Source organism: Falco peregrinus, chromosome 3 (genome assembly GCF_023634155.1).
Source record: "Falco peregrinus isolate bFalPer1 chromosome 3, bFalPer1.pri, whole genome shotgun sequence".
NCBI classification, from domain to species: Eukaryota; Metazoa; Chordata; class Aves; order Falconiformes; family Falconidae; genus Falco; species Falco peregrinus.
In genome coordinates this window covers 91,616,271-91,631,419 of record NC_073723.1, presented here as the reverse complement: position 1 = coordinate 91,631,419, position 15,149 = coordinate 91,616,271, and the positions used below count along the sequence as shown (strand labels likewise).

General features: G+C 40.0%; 1 protein-coding gene across 1 annotated transcript; it reads right to left on the bottom strand.

Moving 5' to 3' along the window:
* Positions 1 to 3,996: 3,996 nt before the first annotated feature.
* Positions 3,997 to 9,784, bottom strand: LOC101920868 (ovalbumin-like). The gene is made up of 7 exons (XM_005233985.2): positions 9,393 to 9,784; positions 8,747 to 8,797; positions 8,042 to 8,167; positions 7,229 to 7,346; positions 5,878 to 6,020; positions 5,549 to 5,704; positions 3,997 to 4,513 (listed from the first exon to the last, which is right to left on the bottom strand). The coding sequence occupies exons 1-7, from the start codon at positions 9,558 to 9,560 to the stop codon at positions 4,118 to 4,120; spliced, it is 1,158 nt and encodes a 385-aa protein (XP_005234042.2). The 5' UTR covers positions 9,561 to 9,784; the 3' UTR covers positions 3,997 to 4,117.
* Positions 9,785 to 15,149: the final 5,365 nt, after the last annotated feature.

Below are 15,149 nucleotides of genomic sequence, written 5' to 3'. Positions count from 1 at the left end.
TTCCAAACCAAGTTACTCTCTCACTCTGTGAACTTTAGGAGACCAATTTTTGCAAATAACTGACTCTGTTCAACTGAGCAGTATTACTTACATTCTTATGTATTTGAAGAATTAGGACTAGAATAAACAGTAGGGCCCCAGGGTCAGATTCTGTCATCGCTATGGAAATTCATTACGTGAATTACCTCCCATTGTAAAGCTGCAGGCAAACAAGCAAGTGTGGTCTTGTATCTACGTAACTCACTAATCCTTTGAATTAATTGTGTCTCTTTGAATGTGTGAAATTACATATATATATGGGGCGTGCTGGTGCAGCAGTAAAAGCCTCTTGTGATGGGTCTTAAAACTGTGAGTCAGCCTTCTTCTATACTTGTGCTGAAAGAAATACGGGGGGTAAAAGAGAGGGTAACCCACCTGTACTTTATGACATAGCAGAGAGCCAGAGTCTCTGGGACACGGTGCTGACTTATTTTGCCTCTTTGGGGATGGAGACAAAAATCTGTGGCCTCCTCTGTTGGCACAAAGTAGACGACTTGTTCCATGCTGGGTGATGGAGGTCTGATAACTGTCACCTGTCTTGTGGCTACATGCAGGCCTGTCCTTTAGAGGCCTGTTCTTTAGGTGCCTGTTATTACGGAAGCTACAGTCCCTCAAGTGTGGAAGGCTGCTGAAGTTTTTAGCCATTAGACAAATATTTCTCTGCCTGAGATCTGAGGACTCCAGCATCCATTCCTTCGTGGGTATATGATTTGCCAAGCCCCAAAATGGTTTCAAAGTTTTAAGTCTCTGAAAACATAGGGCTGGGAATGCATGTATATATTTTTTTTCATCTGTGTATTGGAGATGGGCGGACTGCATGACTGGTTAAGGAAGTGACTACTGAGGATAGGAATATGACTGCTTGTTGCTGTGCTAGCTGGAGAAGTCAGCAGGAATCACGAGGCAGCACTGCATCTGTTTGTCTACATACAGGAGCAGCTGTACTTCTTTGGGTCTTCCATTTGCAAAAAAGTATGTTTGTAGGTATGATAAGAACTACAATGGCCTAGAAATAGTGCAGTTTTAGAACAAATCTGCTGAAAATTAAGTGTCCCGAGGATTTTAGGTGCCCTAGTTCCATGACCAGATGAACAGAAACACCAGGACAATAGTAAACACATTGTTAGCTCTCTTGCAATATATTTCCCCATTTGTTATCTCCTGAGCAGCAATTGACTAAGATACAGGAAAGTGAAGAAAAATATTTGAACTATTTATACACCAGTGAAGGTGGTGTCACATTATCTTCCTTTTGCAAGATCATGTTTGCTACCAGCAAGTTATGCCCTCCTAGGTCCTATCAAAGTCTGTGTTATCTTGGGGGATGGAGGAGGGGAAAGCCAAAACAAGTAGAAAAAGCAAAATGCTGTGTGGTGGAAATGTAAAAACATTCCATCACAGACCACCCAGCAGTGGTGCCATGCTGTGTGTACTGGAGTCAGGAAAGAGCATAGCTTTCTTGCAGTAACTTCGCCCTCCAAAACCTTTCACTCTTCTGGTACTCCTCTGTGACAGTTCAGTACAGGTCTGTTTACTTTCTTGCTTCAGTGACAAAGGGAAGAATAATTCATTCCAGAAAGAAACTACCACTTACCATAGACATTACTTCTCTTAGCATGATTATTCTCTTTAGTGACAAAATAAGAGCCTACAAAGCTTTATAAATACACCACAAAGATAATTAGAAAACACCTTCCCATTTCCCATGTATTCTTCGGGGCAGTGCTGTCTCAGTGGGATGTAGAGTCTGCACATACCCAGCTGCCTTCCAAACCACTTATCAACTCCTGCTTCAGAGAGACTAGATGAATCATGGTTTGTGCTGAAGTGTTGTATCTGACCAGTTTGAGTTGCATTCATGAGGGATTATGGGTCATGCTGGTCCCTTTCTGGCAGAAAACTAGTTTCAATATTGTATTTTAGCCCAGAGTTAGGAAAAACTGTCATCCCTCATCTCTCTGTAAGCAATGAACCAACTCTGATCAAAGAATTACAGAATCATAGAACACCTCAAGTTGGAAGGGACTCATAAGGATCATTAAGTCCAACTCCCTGCTCCCTGCAGGACTGCCTAAACCAAACCCAAACGACTAAAATCATTGTCCAGATGCTCCTTGCACTCGGACAGGATTGGTGCTGTGACCACTTCCCTGGGGAGCCTGTTCCAGTGACCCACCACCTTCTCAGTGAAGAACCTTCTCCTAATGTCCCATAGGAACTTCCCCTGACACAGCTTCGTTCCATTTCCTGCTGTCCTGTCACTGGTGGGCCAGAGAGAGCAGATCAGCACCTCCCCCTCCACAGCCCCCTGCCCTGAGGAAGTTGTAGGCTGCCATGAGGTCACCTCTCAGCCTTCTCTTCTCCCAGCTGAACCAGCCAGGTGACCCCAGCTGCTCCTCGTAAGTCTTGCCCTTGAGGCCTGTCCACCATGCTTGCTGCCCTCTTCTGGACACACTCTCACAATCTGATGTCCTTCTCATACTGAGGTGCCCAAACCCCCATAGTATGTGAGGTGGGACCGCACCAGCACAGTGTGGAATGGGACAGTCACCTCCCCTGACGGGCTGGCTGTGCTGCGCTTGGTGCGCCGCAGGGCACTGCTGTCTGTGCTGGCTGCCAGTGCTGCCCTGTAGCCAGTCCCGTGCCCGTGCAGCGCCAATTCACACTCCGAGTTGAGGTGTTCATGTGTTGGGTGTCTGCACAGAGATAGGTGCTAGGCAGTAAATCCATACAGTGAGCACATCTCTTCACACATACTACAACATTTTAAATATTTTGAATAATTGTTGACAATTACATTTAGTCACACAGTTCTTATTGGTTCTTGCAAGCCTCATCTCCGTTTGAAGGTACAGTGTTTGGTTTTTTCACCTTACATGTTCTGTGGGGAGGGGGCGTTGTTAGTAGTGGGCTTCCTTTCCTCGAGGCTGGATCTAGTTAGGATGGTTCACACATAGTTCAAGTAATTTTCTGATTAGTCTCATTAACCATTTGGTTCACTTTGAGCTTATCTTGTTACTTATTAGCTTAAGTATTTATGCTGTCTATTCTCCCAAGGCCATGTTTTGTTAACTGTTCATAAGCATTAATTAACACCCTCTGTTTTTCAAACTCTTTTTTTGTTTTTCACTATAGATATTTACATATTTTGTCTAAATTTCAAGTTAAATAACAGACTTCTATTAATCACATATCTGCCAGCCAGTCAACTATACCAGGGCACACTGTTGACTCATATTCAACTTGTCATCAACCCAAACCCCCAGATCCTGTTCTGTGGGGCTGCTCTCCAGCCTCTTGTCCCCCAGTTTGTATGTATAACCAGGATTAGCCTGTCACAGGTACACTTAAAATACTCCAAATGAAATATATTTGCTTAAACATGTTTTTATTATGATTAAAGGAGCAAAAAGGTACCTCTGCAAGACCCATTACATATGGATACATGGAAAACAATTTCATTAATAACATGTCATGATGATTGAGACAAAAAGACTTAAGGAGAAGTATGAATTACAATATTTCTATAATACGTCTTTAGAAAGTGAGGAAGAGCTTTGCAGTATCAGGAGCACAAAGAAAAAACAATTGCCTTGTCAGTGTAGGAATGGTTGGTGACAGTTTAGAGTTTAATCTGGGAGCTTTCAAGTGACTATCTGCACAGGAGTCACCACAAAGCTTAGCTGTTAGAGAAACGTGACTTAATAAGAAGGCTGCATTTTTTTGCATAAAACTTCTGCTGATATATGGGGTTGTATTTTTTCAGTGTGATGATTTGGCCCTATTATTGTTAACTTGCGCCAGGAACATCTCTGTTCACAGTAATGTTTTATTTGGGTCCAATTTTTATTCTCTTAACACTTCATCTATGATTAAATAACATTACTGTGCAGGAAAGAAAAGCAAATGGCTTTGTTATGACATGAATAATGTCTCTCACTAAACTTTTTTTTTAATAAACCCTTCCGGTTCTAGAAAATACCGATGAAAGAGGGGATATGTGTTTCTTTTTACCCTTGATATTGCAGTGCTTTGGGTCTTGCTGTGAGGGACAGAAATTTTTTCAGCTTTCTTCTTTTTAAGGGGAAAAGCATCTGCCAAAGAAGAGAATGCTGTTGGTTGGGTTGTGCTTGATCAAGAAAAGGAAAGGGTGGTCAGCCTTAAACTCGTCAGAGACACTTGTAACTTCTGTCCCAGCTTCTGTTGAGCCTACCACCTCACTGCCTGCTTCAGAGATTTCCACAAATGCCTCATGGACAGCTTCAGACACCTTCAGCTTCTCTGCTGAAGAGATGCCAGAGAGATTGGCTGAAGAGCTGAACAGGTCGGTCATACCCAAGGCCATTAAGACACTTGTGAGGTTATATTTTTCCTCAATCTTCATGTGGGGGAAGTACACTTTAATTTTCTTCTCTTCCATAATACTAGAACTGGTCCATTCCATGAGTTTTTCAGAGGTGATTGAAGCTTCAAGCTGCAAGAAGACAAGCAAATGAGATCTCTGGGATGAGAACACAGCTTCCTTTGTGGCAATGCAACACTGTAAGTTTGGTGTGTTGCGTTTTTTTTTTCTTTTAAACTGTTCTTGGCATGGCATTTTTTTCTAGGTATATACAGATTAATGTATCGTGGAAAGGAAAACAAACTATGACTCTTTCTTCTCTGCTCTGTCCTGCTTTCTGTTTGTTTAATAGGGTTACTGCCAATTAATTTTCTGAAAGAGATGGCTACTTGGGAAATTGCACCTAAAGCTCTTCCCTATTGTCTTCTTTGCTTGGGAAATATATTTCAAAAATTATTCTATGTTTTTGAATTGTAAGCTCTATCTACATTTAAGACCTCCGAGTAACCAGGTGTTAATGGTAACCAATTACTAACACCTGAACTATCAGTTATTACTGAGGAAATTTGGCTGTGTTCAAATGCCTCTTCATTTTTATAGGTTAGATTCTTTCAGTTAGCATATAAACATTTCAATGAACTCACATTTGTTACATAACTTTTCCTATTCAGACTAACTACAGTCCTGCTAATGACAATATCCTATGCCTGTATTCTGTTCATATCAACAATAGTATGTTATGTACATTTTATTTTCTGAAATTCCTTTAACCATTCCAGTACCCCTTATTTTCAGTTTTTAGACAGTTTAATTTTTGAAGGTATGAAGGAAGCATGTTGAGCACTGCCAAATCAAACAATAACTACAACTAGTAAAGCTAACATGAACTTCCCAGGAAGCTCCTCAGTGTGCAGGAATGAAGATACAAAACCTCTGGAGTTCAGGCTGCTGGAGTAACAGCTGGTTAGCTGAGAAGAATCTGTTCTTCAGTGACCAGTATTTAACCCACCAAAGCAGTTCCTGTGCTTCTATACAACAATCCCATGTTGCCGGTGTTCAGCTCTGTGCTGGTGAAGTGTTTTAGGATAACTCTATTGTGACAGGCTTTGCAGCACCTAAATTTCATTGTGTTTATGGTTTTCTGAAACTCAAATGCCACAGCCATACCTGCTCCAGGCCAGAGACATCATCAGGCAACACAACCACCATGCTCAACTGTCCGCTGGCATATGGAAGCTCCAGGATCTTAATTTTGTCAGAAGCCATCACTGCCACTTTAAATGAACCAACCTGATACATCATCTGCACAGGTTTGCTTTCTTGCTGCAAAAACAAGATAATATAGTTTTCACAAGAATTATTCTTACAGTGTAGAAATGTCTACTTAGGGTTAAAACTATTGATTGCCCTTCTTGAAGAAGATTGTAAAACAACTTGTATACTCTATTCATAAATTCTAGGAGATTACACCTTTAAGGTGGTATATGCTCATGTACCTCAGTCATTCTGAAAGGCACTGTCTGGGTGTCTTCATCCTTAAATGCTTTCTCCCACATTCCTTTGAAGTAAATTGCATTGACAAGGACCATTTCAGTCTCGAGATCCACAGCGCCCGGCTGAAGGATGTTTTTGATCATTCCTTTAAGAATGCATAGGAAAAGAGAACACATGTATATATACTTCTGTGTATAACCCATCTTAGTTGGCAATCACAATGTTAAATGAAGGGTATAGGATTTGTGGGGAGGAGGGTGTAGGGCAGGGACATTGTTTTGTTTTTGCAACTGTAATCTTGTGTTTCCAAGGTTGATTTGCTCACTGCTGTTGGTAATAGCTGTTGTTTCCCTCTCTGTAAAGAAGTGTAATGAGAGATATAAGACCCAGAGTTTTACTTATTACAAAATAAGTAACAAATAAGTTTACAAAATAAACCTGTATATGTTATGACAATGGGAAGAACCATTGCAACCTTTTATCTCAGGATGGTCTCCAACCCAAACAGTAAGCATAAATACTTCTTGCTTGAAACCGATGTTGAAAGGAGATGTCTATATAAAGAAGGTAGCAGGAAAGGAAACCAGAATTTTACTCTGCTTTCTTGTTATACTTTGTTTTTTTTTTATTCAGCAGTCCTCATGCACATAGCAAGCTCATCCCTTAGTTCTTTCCCACCGGTAGCTTTATCATGGCCTGGTTTTCTCCTTCAAAGTATGACACCACGCCAGAAGTTGTGTGACTGTGAATATTTTTATTTAGGTTAAAATTCAACATCTTTTATCTGTGTTTACTGTTCAGGCTATATGTTTCGTGCATGAAGGAAAGGAGTATTTTGAGGTGTCCAGGAAGAAACTGGAAGAATGGAGGCACCACATGGAGATACAGTGGAGTAAAAATCCCAATTGTGATGTACCTATTTCTATGCATTTCATACACATCTGTGGTTTTCCATTGTCCTTTACATGTTAAGATTTCTCAAGTACCTTATGACTGTATGCCCTACTCAATAGACACACAAAAATTCTGGGGAGCTTGAGGGCAAAGTGCACTGGTCAAAGGATATCCAGATTCTTAACATTAGTGTCAGACCCCTTGTCAATGTGTACAGAGCATATTCTAGTGCTGTCTCTTTACATACCTGCAAAGCCCCTACAGATATAGAGGTCTTCTAAAAGGAACGTGTCTGAGGAAGAATGGTAGTTTCATATCTGGTAACTGATCTACTACCCAAGAGAAGGAATAGAGGGAGAGGTTTGGGGTTTTTTTGTCTCCTGACTTAAGCATTCTCTTATGCTGTCTGCATGGTGGCAGAAGGGAAAATATTTATGCTGATATTTGGCTTGCTCTTACCATTTGTCTGACTTTCAACCCAGGAATTTATGAGGTCTCTGGCTTGATCTGCAGCTGTTTGAAAGCTGATAGTTTCCAAGCCTCCTTTATACAGTTCCTTCACACATTGTAAGTATTCCTGCAAACGAAGAGTATGCAGTTTTCAGATCAGCATGCCAAAGAATTTTGTACATGTGAAATGCAAGACTGAAATTAAGAGATATTAATATTATGCTTGTTAAGACTAATTGGTAAGCCATGGGTTTAGATTATAAGCATCTTAAGATTTGATAGTCATTGCTACAAGCAAGAGTATATGCTCACATTTTAAAAAATATTTTCCAAACTGAGCTTGATCCACAAATGGCATTCAATTCCATTGAAGTATGGTGTGTTTTTTTTTTTAATTTGCCCAATTTTAACTTTATTTTGCAATGATATTTTTCCTTTAATTTCAAATTAAATATTCCTTTCAATGGGAAAACTTGGAATATTTTTGAGAACCTGAAGTTATTTTTCAGGTTTGTTTTACAAGTTGAGAAAACAGTTGGAGTTAACAGTTGTTTTGTTTTCTGACAAAAGTTATCTTTACTAATTATACCTTGACATGATTGGATCATGATTGTACTTTGCACAAATATCTTTTTGGATAGGCACATTTTTTCTCAAGACTGTAGAGGGTTAGGGCTGTAACAGACAGAAGTCATGAATCCTTTCTTCTATATGGAAGAAAACTTCTTTAGCAGAGCCTAGACTTCTGACAGTGCTTTTGCATTACAGAATGGTACAGCTTTGACACAGAATACACTCAGATCAAATTTTAGAGCAACTCACCGGTAGGATTGAGTATGCCTCTTCAGCATAAAGTCTACTGGCAAAGCTGAGTGAATAATTGTCACTTGGTTTGGTGATTTGGGTGAACATGTCTTTAAGTGAGTGGATGCTTGCAGATGTGACACACTGAGTACAAATAAAAAGGTAGATGATGTTATGCTTGGTTTAGTATTTAGTAGGTTTCTCACAACATATGAGAAGACTAGAGTAGTTCAGACACTTCTGCTTACAAAACTGTTGTTCATCCTGTATGTTTTGTTGCTATAACTACACTGATGTAGTAATTTTATAATATATACAATTATGTGCCATTTTTCTACTGTAATTTCCTCATACCTCTCTCAAGGGGACTCTTAATTACCTGCTACAGTAATCTAGCACAAGCAGATCAGGTAGGTTTTCCATTCCCAACCAGTCCCATTTAACAAGTAACTTTCAGCTACCTTACTTAAGCATACAAATATCTATTTTTTTCCCTATTTGCCCGATTTTATGGTGCTGGGTTTCATCTTATACTTGTTCTGAATCCTCTATTACCTCCCTTCTCTTTCTATTCTTATGAACAAAGTGTTTCCCAAACTGCTGGATACAGAGCACTAACTGCTCGTCAGAGAGGGGTCAGATCTACCAAGAGATTGCTTTATCTGCTAGATTGTGCTCCCATGAGAAAGTGACATAGAGAAGGAGATGAAATTATTTCTGTACCTGAGATTCAATAGCCTCTCCAAAGCCTGCAATTTTATCAAAGTGAACAACCTGTAATTGAAAACAGCAATAGTTGAAATAACAGATATGACAAGAAGACATTATGCAACTGAGATTAACATGTTTGAAATAAAACCGTTGGCTAACTGAGAATCTGGATGTCACTAAAAGGTGCAAGCCATCTGTACCATCTGTGAATAGCTGTGCCTACTCTTGCCTGCTTAAATGATCTCTTTTTCTATTGAACATCTAGTAATCAGCTCCAGTGTGTGCTATTAACAATGCTAACTTTCTTCCAGGTAAGAAGCCAGCTACTCTTTATGAAGGAAGTGAGAGCTTTAGGAAACTTGTGAAACATTTTGCAGTCTGGAGACATGTTTTGGCTCTTTACCTGGAGATTTCATCTACTTCCCTTCCTCTAAATAAAGGACCACTGAAATGTATTGCTTTGTTTAAGAATCCTACTGCTACCAATGATAAAATTAAAACTGAAATCCAGTATCAAGATTTCTGGCTGATGCATTTGTTTAACCCTATGGGAGTTTAAGATGGCTGGAGCTTTTGATAACCCTGAACCCAGATGTTTTAAAAGTGCTGTGGCTCTGTTGAGCAGCAGGAAGGTTTAAATTCTTAACTGTAGCCTCACCTTATCTATCTGAGCTTTGGTATTTTCTCTTGCACCTAGGTAGACCATGGACAGAGCTGAAATGATGCTCAGGGGAGAGTAGAAGATGTTCTCGTTGACATGCTGAACTTTCAGCTCCTTGAATACATCAAAACAAAATTCCACGCTTGCTGCACCGATGGAGCCCATTGTGAAACCAATTGTCTAGAGCAAACAGCAGAAGTACAATGACAATGACTGAATATTGTACAAACACAGCACAATGCACTTTAATTGTAATTTTTAGGCAGTGAAATATAAACAACTAGTTTCTCATTCAGTGGTAACATGCCTATTACTATGCTCACCTCTCATGCATGTCAGAAACTCTATATTCATCAATCTATTTCCTTCTGCATTTGTATTCAGTTGCCTTTTTGGCAGTACAGTTCCTCAGGGGTCTTAAATCTGTATGTGATTTCCGTTTACCTTTTCAAAAGTCAAACAACAATTACCTGTACTTATTTTCATTCAGTGAAGGCTAGAATTCCTTGGTACTTGATAGGACTTTTGATGAAAACAAGAAAATATGATCTGTCTTTGATAAACTTGCAAAGCTGGAAATTTAAAGTGCAAATTTTAGTAGACTTGCTCTAGGTTGCACAGATGTAAGTAAAAGCAGAGGCTGGCTGACTATTTTTATTTCATAAAAATAAACAAGCGCAGTAAAGTATTTGTTACACAATACTCACTGTCAGTAGATCATCAAAGGCTTGTATCTTTACACTAGTTTTAGTAATAGAAGCATGAATAGGCAATATAATTTGCCTAAGGTCACCTAGTCTAGGAGAGAGACTGATGCACAAAATTCGTATTCTACTTTCAGATATAGCTTGCCTTGCTTAAATGTATCTATATATACTACACCATAACCTTTCTGAGAAATTAAATTGTTAGAGACATTCAGACAGAATAGAAATGCAAACATGATAAAATAGCACTATCTACCATAATGCATCACTGTTAAATTAATGTTTGTGGCAAAAAACAGTGTAAGATTTATACTTGTTTTTGTCTGAGGCTGCTATACAGTGCTGGACAGTGTAAGTCCTCTGTAGTCACTGTGCCTATATAAAACACAACTCTTGAGGTCAACATAAATCTAGTTTCCTTCCTGTGATTTATAGAAATTCTGTAAATTTGTCTTCCAAAATCCAGCCTTTTATGTAGGTGCTTAATGCTGGGATCTCAAGTTTGTCTTCAGAGTATTAAACTTCACCAGGATGACCATGTTTGAAGGTATATACATACACTCACACACACATTTCTCTCACTTTCCTTTCTGCACACAAGTTCACTTTTATAGATTATTGTAAAAATATAAGTCCGAATGCCCACACACCTTTTTATCTTGTGTAGTGTTCACCAGCTGTATTTTCCAGGGATGAAACTGTTAGAGAAATTTCACACTAAAATAAACCTAGCAAATTCACTGAATGCCATGGTTTTGCTCTCAGTGCACTCTGTTGAACCGGAGGTCAATGAGACAAACTTATTCTTTGGCTGCCAAAATCAAACTTAAAAGATACTGAATGAGAGGATAAGCTGCTCTGAAACAAGATCATATTTTAAGCACAAAGAATAACCTTTTTAAAAGTCTCCTGAAAACAAATACTCAGGTTTTGCACATAATAAAATAGCATATACATACACAAAGATGAGAAGATTTGTGGAAAATATCACGTAAATATTCTGTCTTTAAACATATCAAACAATATACAATAATTTCTCTCTCTTTAAGTTTAGGCATAAACAAGAAATAATACAGCAAGAAGGTAAATTTTCCCAGAGAAATGCTTACCTTTTGAGCTTCAGCACCAAAGGCAATACAGCTTTCCAGCTGTATGTGGACAGACTGGCTGAGCCCTTAGGAATTTATACAGTCTGAATTGTGACCCACCTGCCGCTGCCCTTCAGAAGATTGACCTTTGACACCATAAAAATAATTTAATGGGATTAGCTGAGATTTTAATTTCAATGGGTCCACTTTTGACTTAAAGAGCAAATATTGGTTTTTCATTCTGTATAACAAAGTGTTTTCTACTAGTACATCATGGTTGTTGGACTGGAGAAAAGATTGTGAAATAATGCTCATGTTCCTTTAACCCTCATTTGCAACTAGATACTGGAATGTTAGTAAAAACAAAAAATGTAAAAGCCTTACTGATGGAGAACATAATTAGCAGTTATTAGTCAATCTGTCAATAATTAGTCAATTTGTTACTATGGTTGTAGTAGAAGACCAGAACTGTCTTTTAACTGATCCTTTTTAAATGTACAAAAGGCAGCTATGCCATGCTAGACAGAAGATAAGTAAGAACAGGACTTGGCCTATTATTCTGCTAACAAAACTGGGGAAATAAAGAAGGGTGCATGTCAGAAAACAAGTTGAGGTGAAATTCAGAAGCAGACACATTTTCTTTGAGCAGCTAGGATGTTTAAAAAAGATCTTTTGATGAGTGTGAAGGTTTTATAGCAAACTACTTTATTCTAGGGAACAAAACATAGCCCCAGACAAAGTAAAAAGTGGTCAATTCCAAATGTGCTTGTAGTATGCACTTGCCATGTATCTCTCAGTGCTTACATCAGTAACTTAATGGTCTGGCAGATGACAGAGGTACTGTGAAATACAGCTAAAGTATTGTTCATGGTCTGTGGGACAATCATAATATACAATAGCAACTATATTTCAGTTATAAAAGCATTTAAGTCATGAAAGCTATTGTTCTGTATTGAAATAATAGAATGGACAAACAGTAAAGAAACCATTCTGACCTCTGTAAAGCACTATGTGATTTTTAAAAAGATGTGGGGGGAAATCCCAAAGTCAGTATGACATAATTCTTTAAAACATGTATGGACATGACTGTGATCTCTGTTAAGGAGGAGAGGCACTGCTGTCAAAAGTTTAGACAGTGCAGTTTTCTGTGCCTCAGTCTGCTTCCTTTTGTGAAAATAAGTGTGCCATAGCGATCTACATTCTCCTTGCTGAGCTGTTGTCACCAAGGCAGTCTGAGGACTTAAGCAAGGCAAGATTGTAGTGGAAGTGTTATTTTTTATTAGATCTCTACTCCACAGGTATCAGCCAAGTGTTTTGGTTTGTTTTTTTTGTTTTCCCACAGTCTTATGTAACTATACTTAAGCACAGAATAATTATTCTCACTTGTTTTTTAATGCAGGGCTACTGCTTCTGTTTCAGCCTTTAAGTAAGCCTAAAAATTTGCCTGTTTTTTCCGATGATATAAGCACTTCTCAAAAAACATTATCTCTACCTATAAAATATGTATTAGTATGTTGATGGAGAAAAGGACTGGAGAATGAGTCTCCCAGGCACATTGTTAATCAAAAATCTCCACCATCTGGTCAAACACCAGTAACAAATTTTGTACATATATTCTACTTAGCTCTTCATATCTACTTGTTAATATACAGATCAATGTAGACCAGGTGGTTCTGCCACACTGAAATATCCTGATGAAATAACAAGGAAAAGGACAGTTTTACCTCTCACTGAGGCAAAGAACTGTTTACCAGCCAGCCAGGTACTAGGGAAGACAGTCAGCCTCAAAGGGATGCTTCCATCATTAAGACAGTGCCACCATGGCTGAGAAGAGCAGTCGAAGACCTCCTTGAGAGGGAGGCAGTTTTAGTAGGAAAATTCCAGTCTTTCTACAGCCCTGGTCTGAGAGCATGTCACATGGATACAGCCAGGGGACTGGGAAGCTCAGCTAGTACCTCAGCTCCTAGCTCACCCTCCCCTGCATTCAAAGGGAGGGCAGCGGTAAGGGGGAGCAAGCCTCATGAGTCTAATAGAATATTGTGCTTTTTTAATGGAAATTTTCTGGGAGAAGCTGTATCCTTACTCAGTTGCCAGATGGAGGATCCTGAGTAATTTCTGTCTTATAAGAGTCTCCACTAAAGAGAGGGAGTGAGTTATCCACTATGGCCAAAACTGTCAGCCATTTTGTCTGAGCAGACACCAGTTTAAATCAGTAAGGGCAAGGTCTTTCCAAAGTAACCCTAGCATATTAAGCTTTTCCTTTTATTCTTTTTCTTTTTTTAAAAATTACTTACATTTTTATGAATATAGTTCAGTGTGTTGCCTCTTTGGAATGTTATAAACAAAGGCTTTTATTCACACTTCACTATAACCTGTCTTAAGAGTGGTGAGTAACAACAGGGTGTTTCTCACCCAACAGTTTGATGTACCAGTGGGCCAAGGCACTGAACACTTCAACAAGTACCCATATTCCCTCTTTTGTGTCCACTGGCAGAGTGGGCCCACATTTTGTTTGCATAGCTCAGGAGGTGAAGTGATACCTTAGGACTTAAGGAGAGGCAGAAGTGCTTTCTAGCGCTAGGTGGCCAGAAGAATATTTGGCATGTAATAAAATACTGGGTGGTGTGCCTGGATTCTGAGAGTCGTAGGTAGTGTATCATACCTTGTTTTGCTTTTAAGCTTCCTGTCCACAGCATAATGGTTATCAGGAGTCCTTCAAAGCTGAAGACAAAAAGGCTGAAGAGAACAGGCCAAAGTGCGCATATGGTGGTGATACTAAACTAGGAGGAGGTATGGACTCCCTCGAGGGTAGAGAGGCCTTACAGAGACGTGGATAGGCTAGAGAGCTGGGCAATCACCAACTGCATGAAATTTAACACGAGCCACTGCTGGGTTGTCCACCTGGCATGTAGTAATCCTGGCTGTACATACAAATGGGGGACAAGAAGCAGGAGAGCAGTCCCATAGCATGCCCTGCAAGCCAGCACGGACAGCAGTGCCCTGCGGCGCACCAAGCGCAGCACAGCCAGCCCGTCAGGGGAGGTGACTGTCCCATTCCACACTGTGCTGGTGCGGTCCCACCTCACATACTATGGGGGTTTGGGCACCTCAGTATGAGAAGGACATCAGATTGTGAGAGTGTGTCCAGAAGAGGGCAACAAGCATGGTGGACAGGCCTCAAGGGCAAGACTTACGAGGAGCAGCTGGGGTCACCTGGCTGGTTCAGCTGGGAGAAGAGAAGGCTGAGAGGTGACCTCATGGCAGCCTACAACTTCCTCAGGGCAGGGGGCTGTGGAGGGGGAGGTGCTGATCTGCTCTCTCTGGCCCACCAGTGACAGGACAGCAGGAAATGGAATGAAGCTGTGTCAGGGGAAGTTTCTATGGGACATTAGGAGAAGGTTCTTCACTGAGAAGGTGGTGGGTCACTGGAACAGGCTCCCCAGGGAAGTGGTCACAGCACCAATCCTGTCCGAGTGCAAGGAGCATCTGGACAATGATTTTAGTCGTTTGGGTTTGGTTTAGGCAGTCCTGCAGGGAGCAGGGAGTTGGACTTAATGATCCTTATGAGTCCCTTCCAACTTGAGGTGTTCTATGATTCTGTAATTCTATGTGTCTACACCTGTTAAGCTGCTTTTTCACACTCTTTATAGTAAACCACCTCAGAACTGTGCCACTATTTTCACTCATCATCCCTTTTTTATTCAGGGCCACTTTGTGCTCACAGGGGTTTATTTCTATTTCTACCACACTAGTCTTCCATTACTGCACATAAGACTTGGCCAGTACATTTAACTCAGTCAACTCTGCCTTCAAGTGTCCCTCAAGGCTCTCTCCTAAACAACCATGATTCCCCTTCCCTTAATCTGGTTTATCACACATTAATTATATGTGTCCAGACATGTGCCACAGGCCCAGCTCATCACAAATGGCCTGTATTTTAGGACCTACAAACATATCTA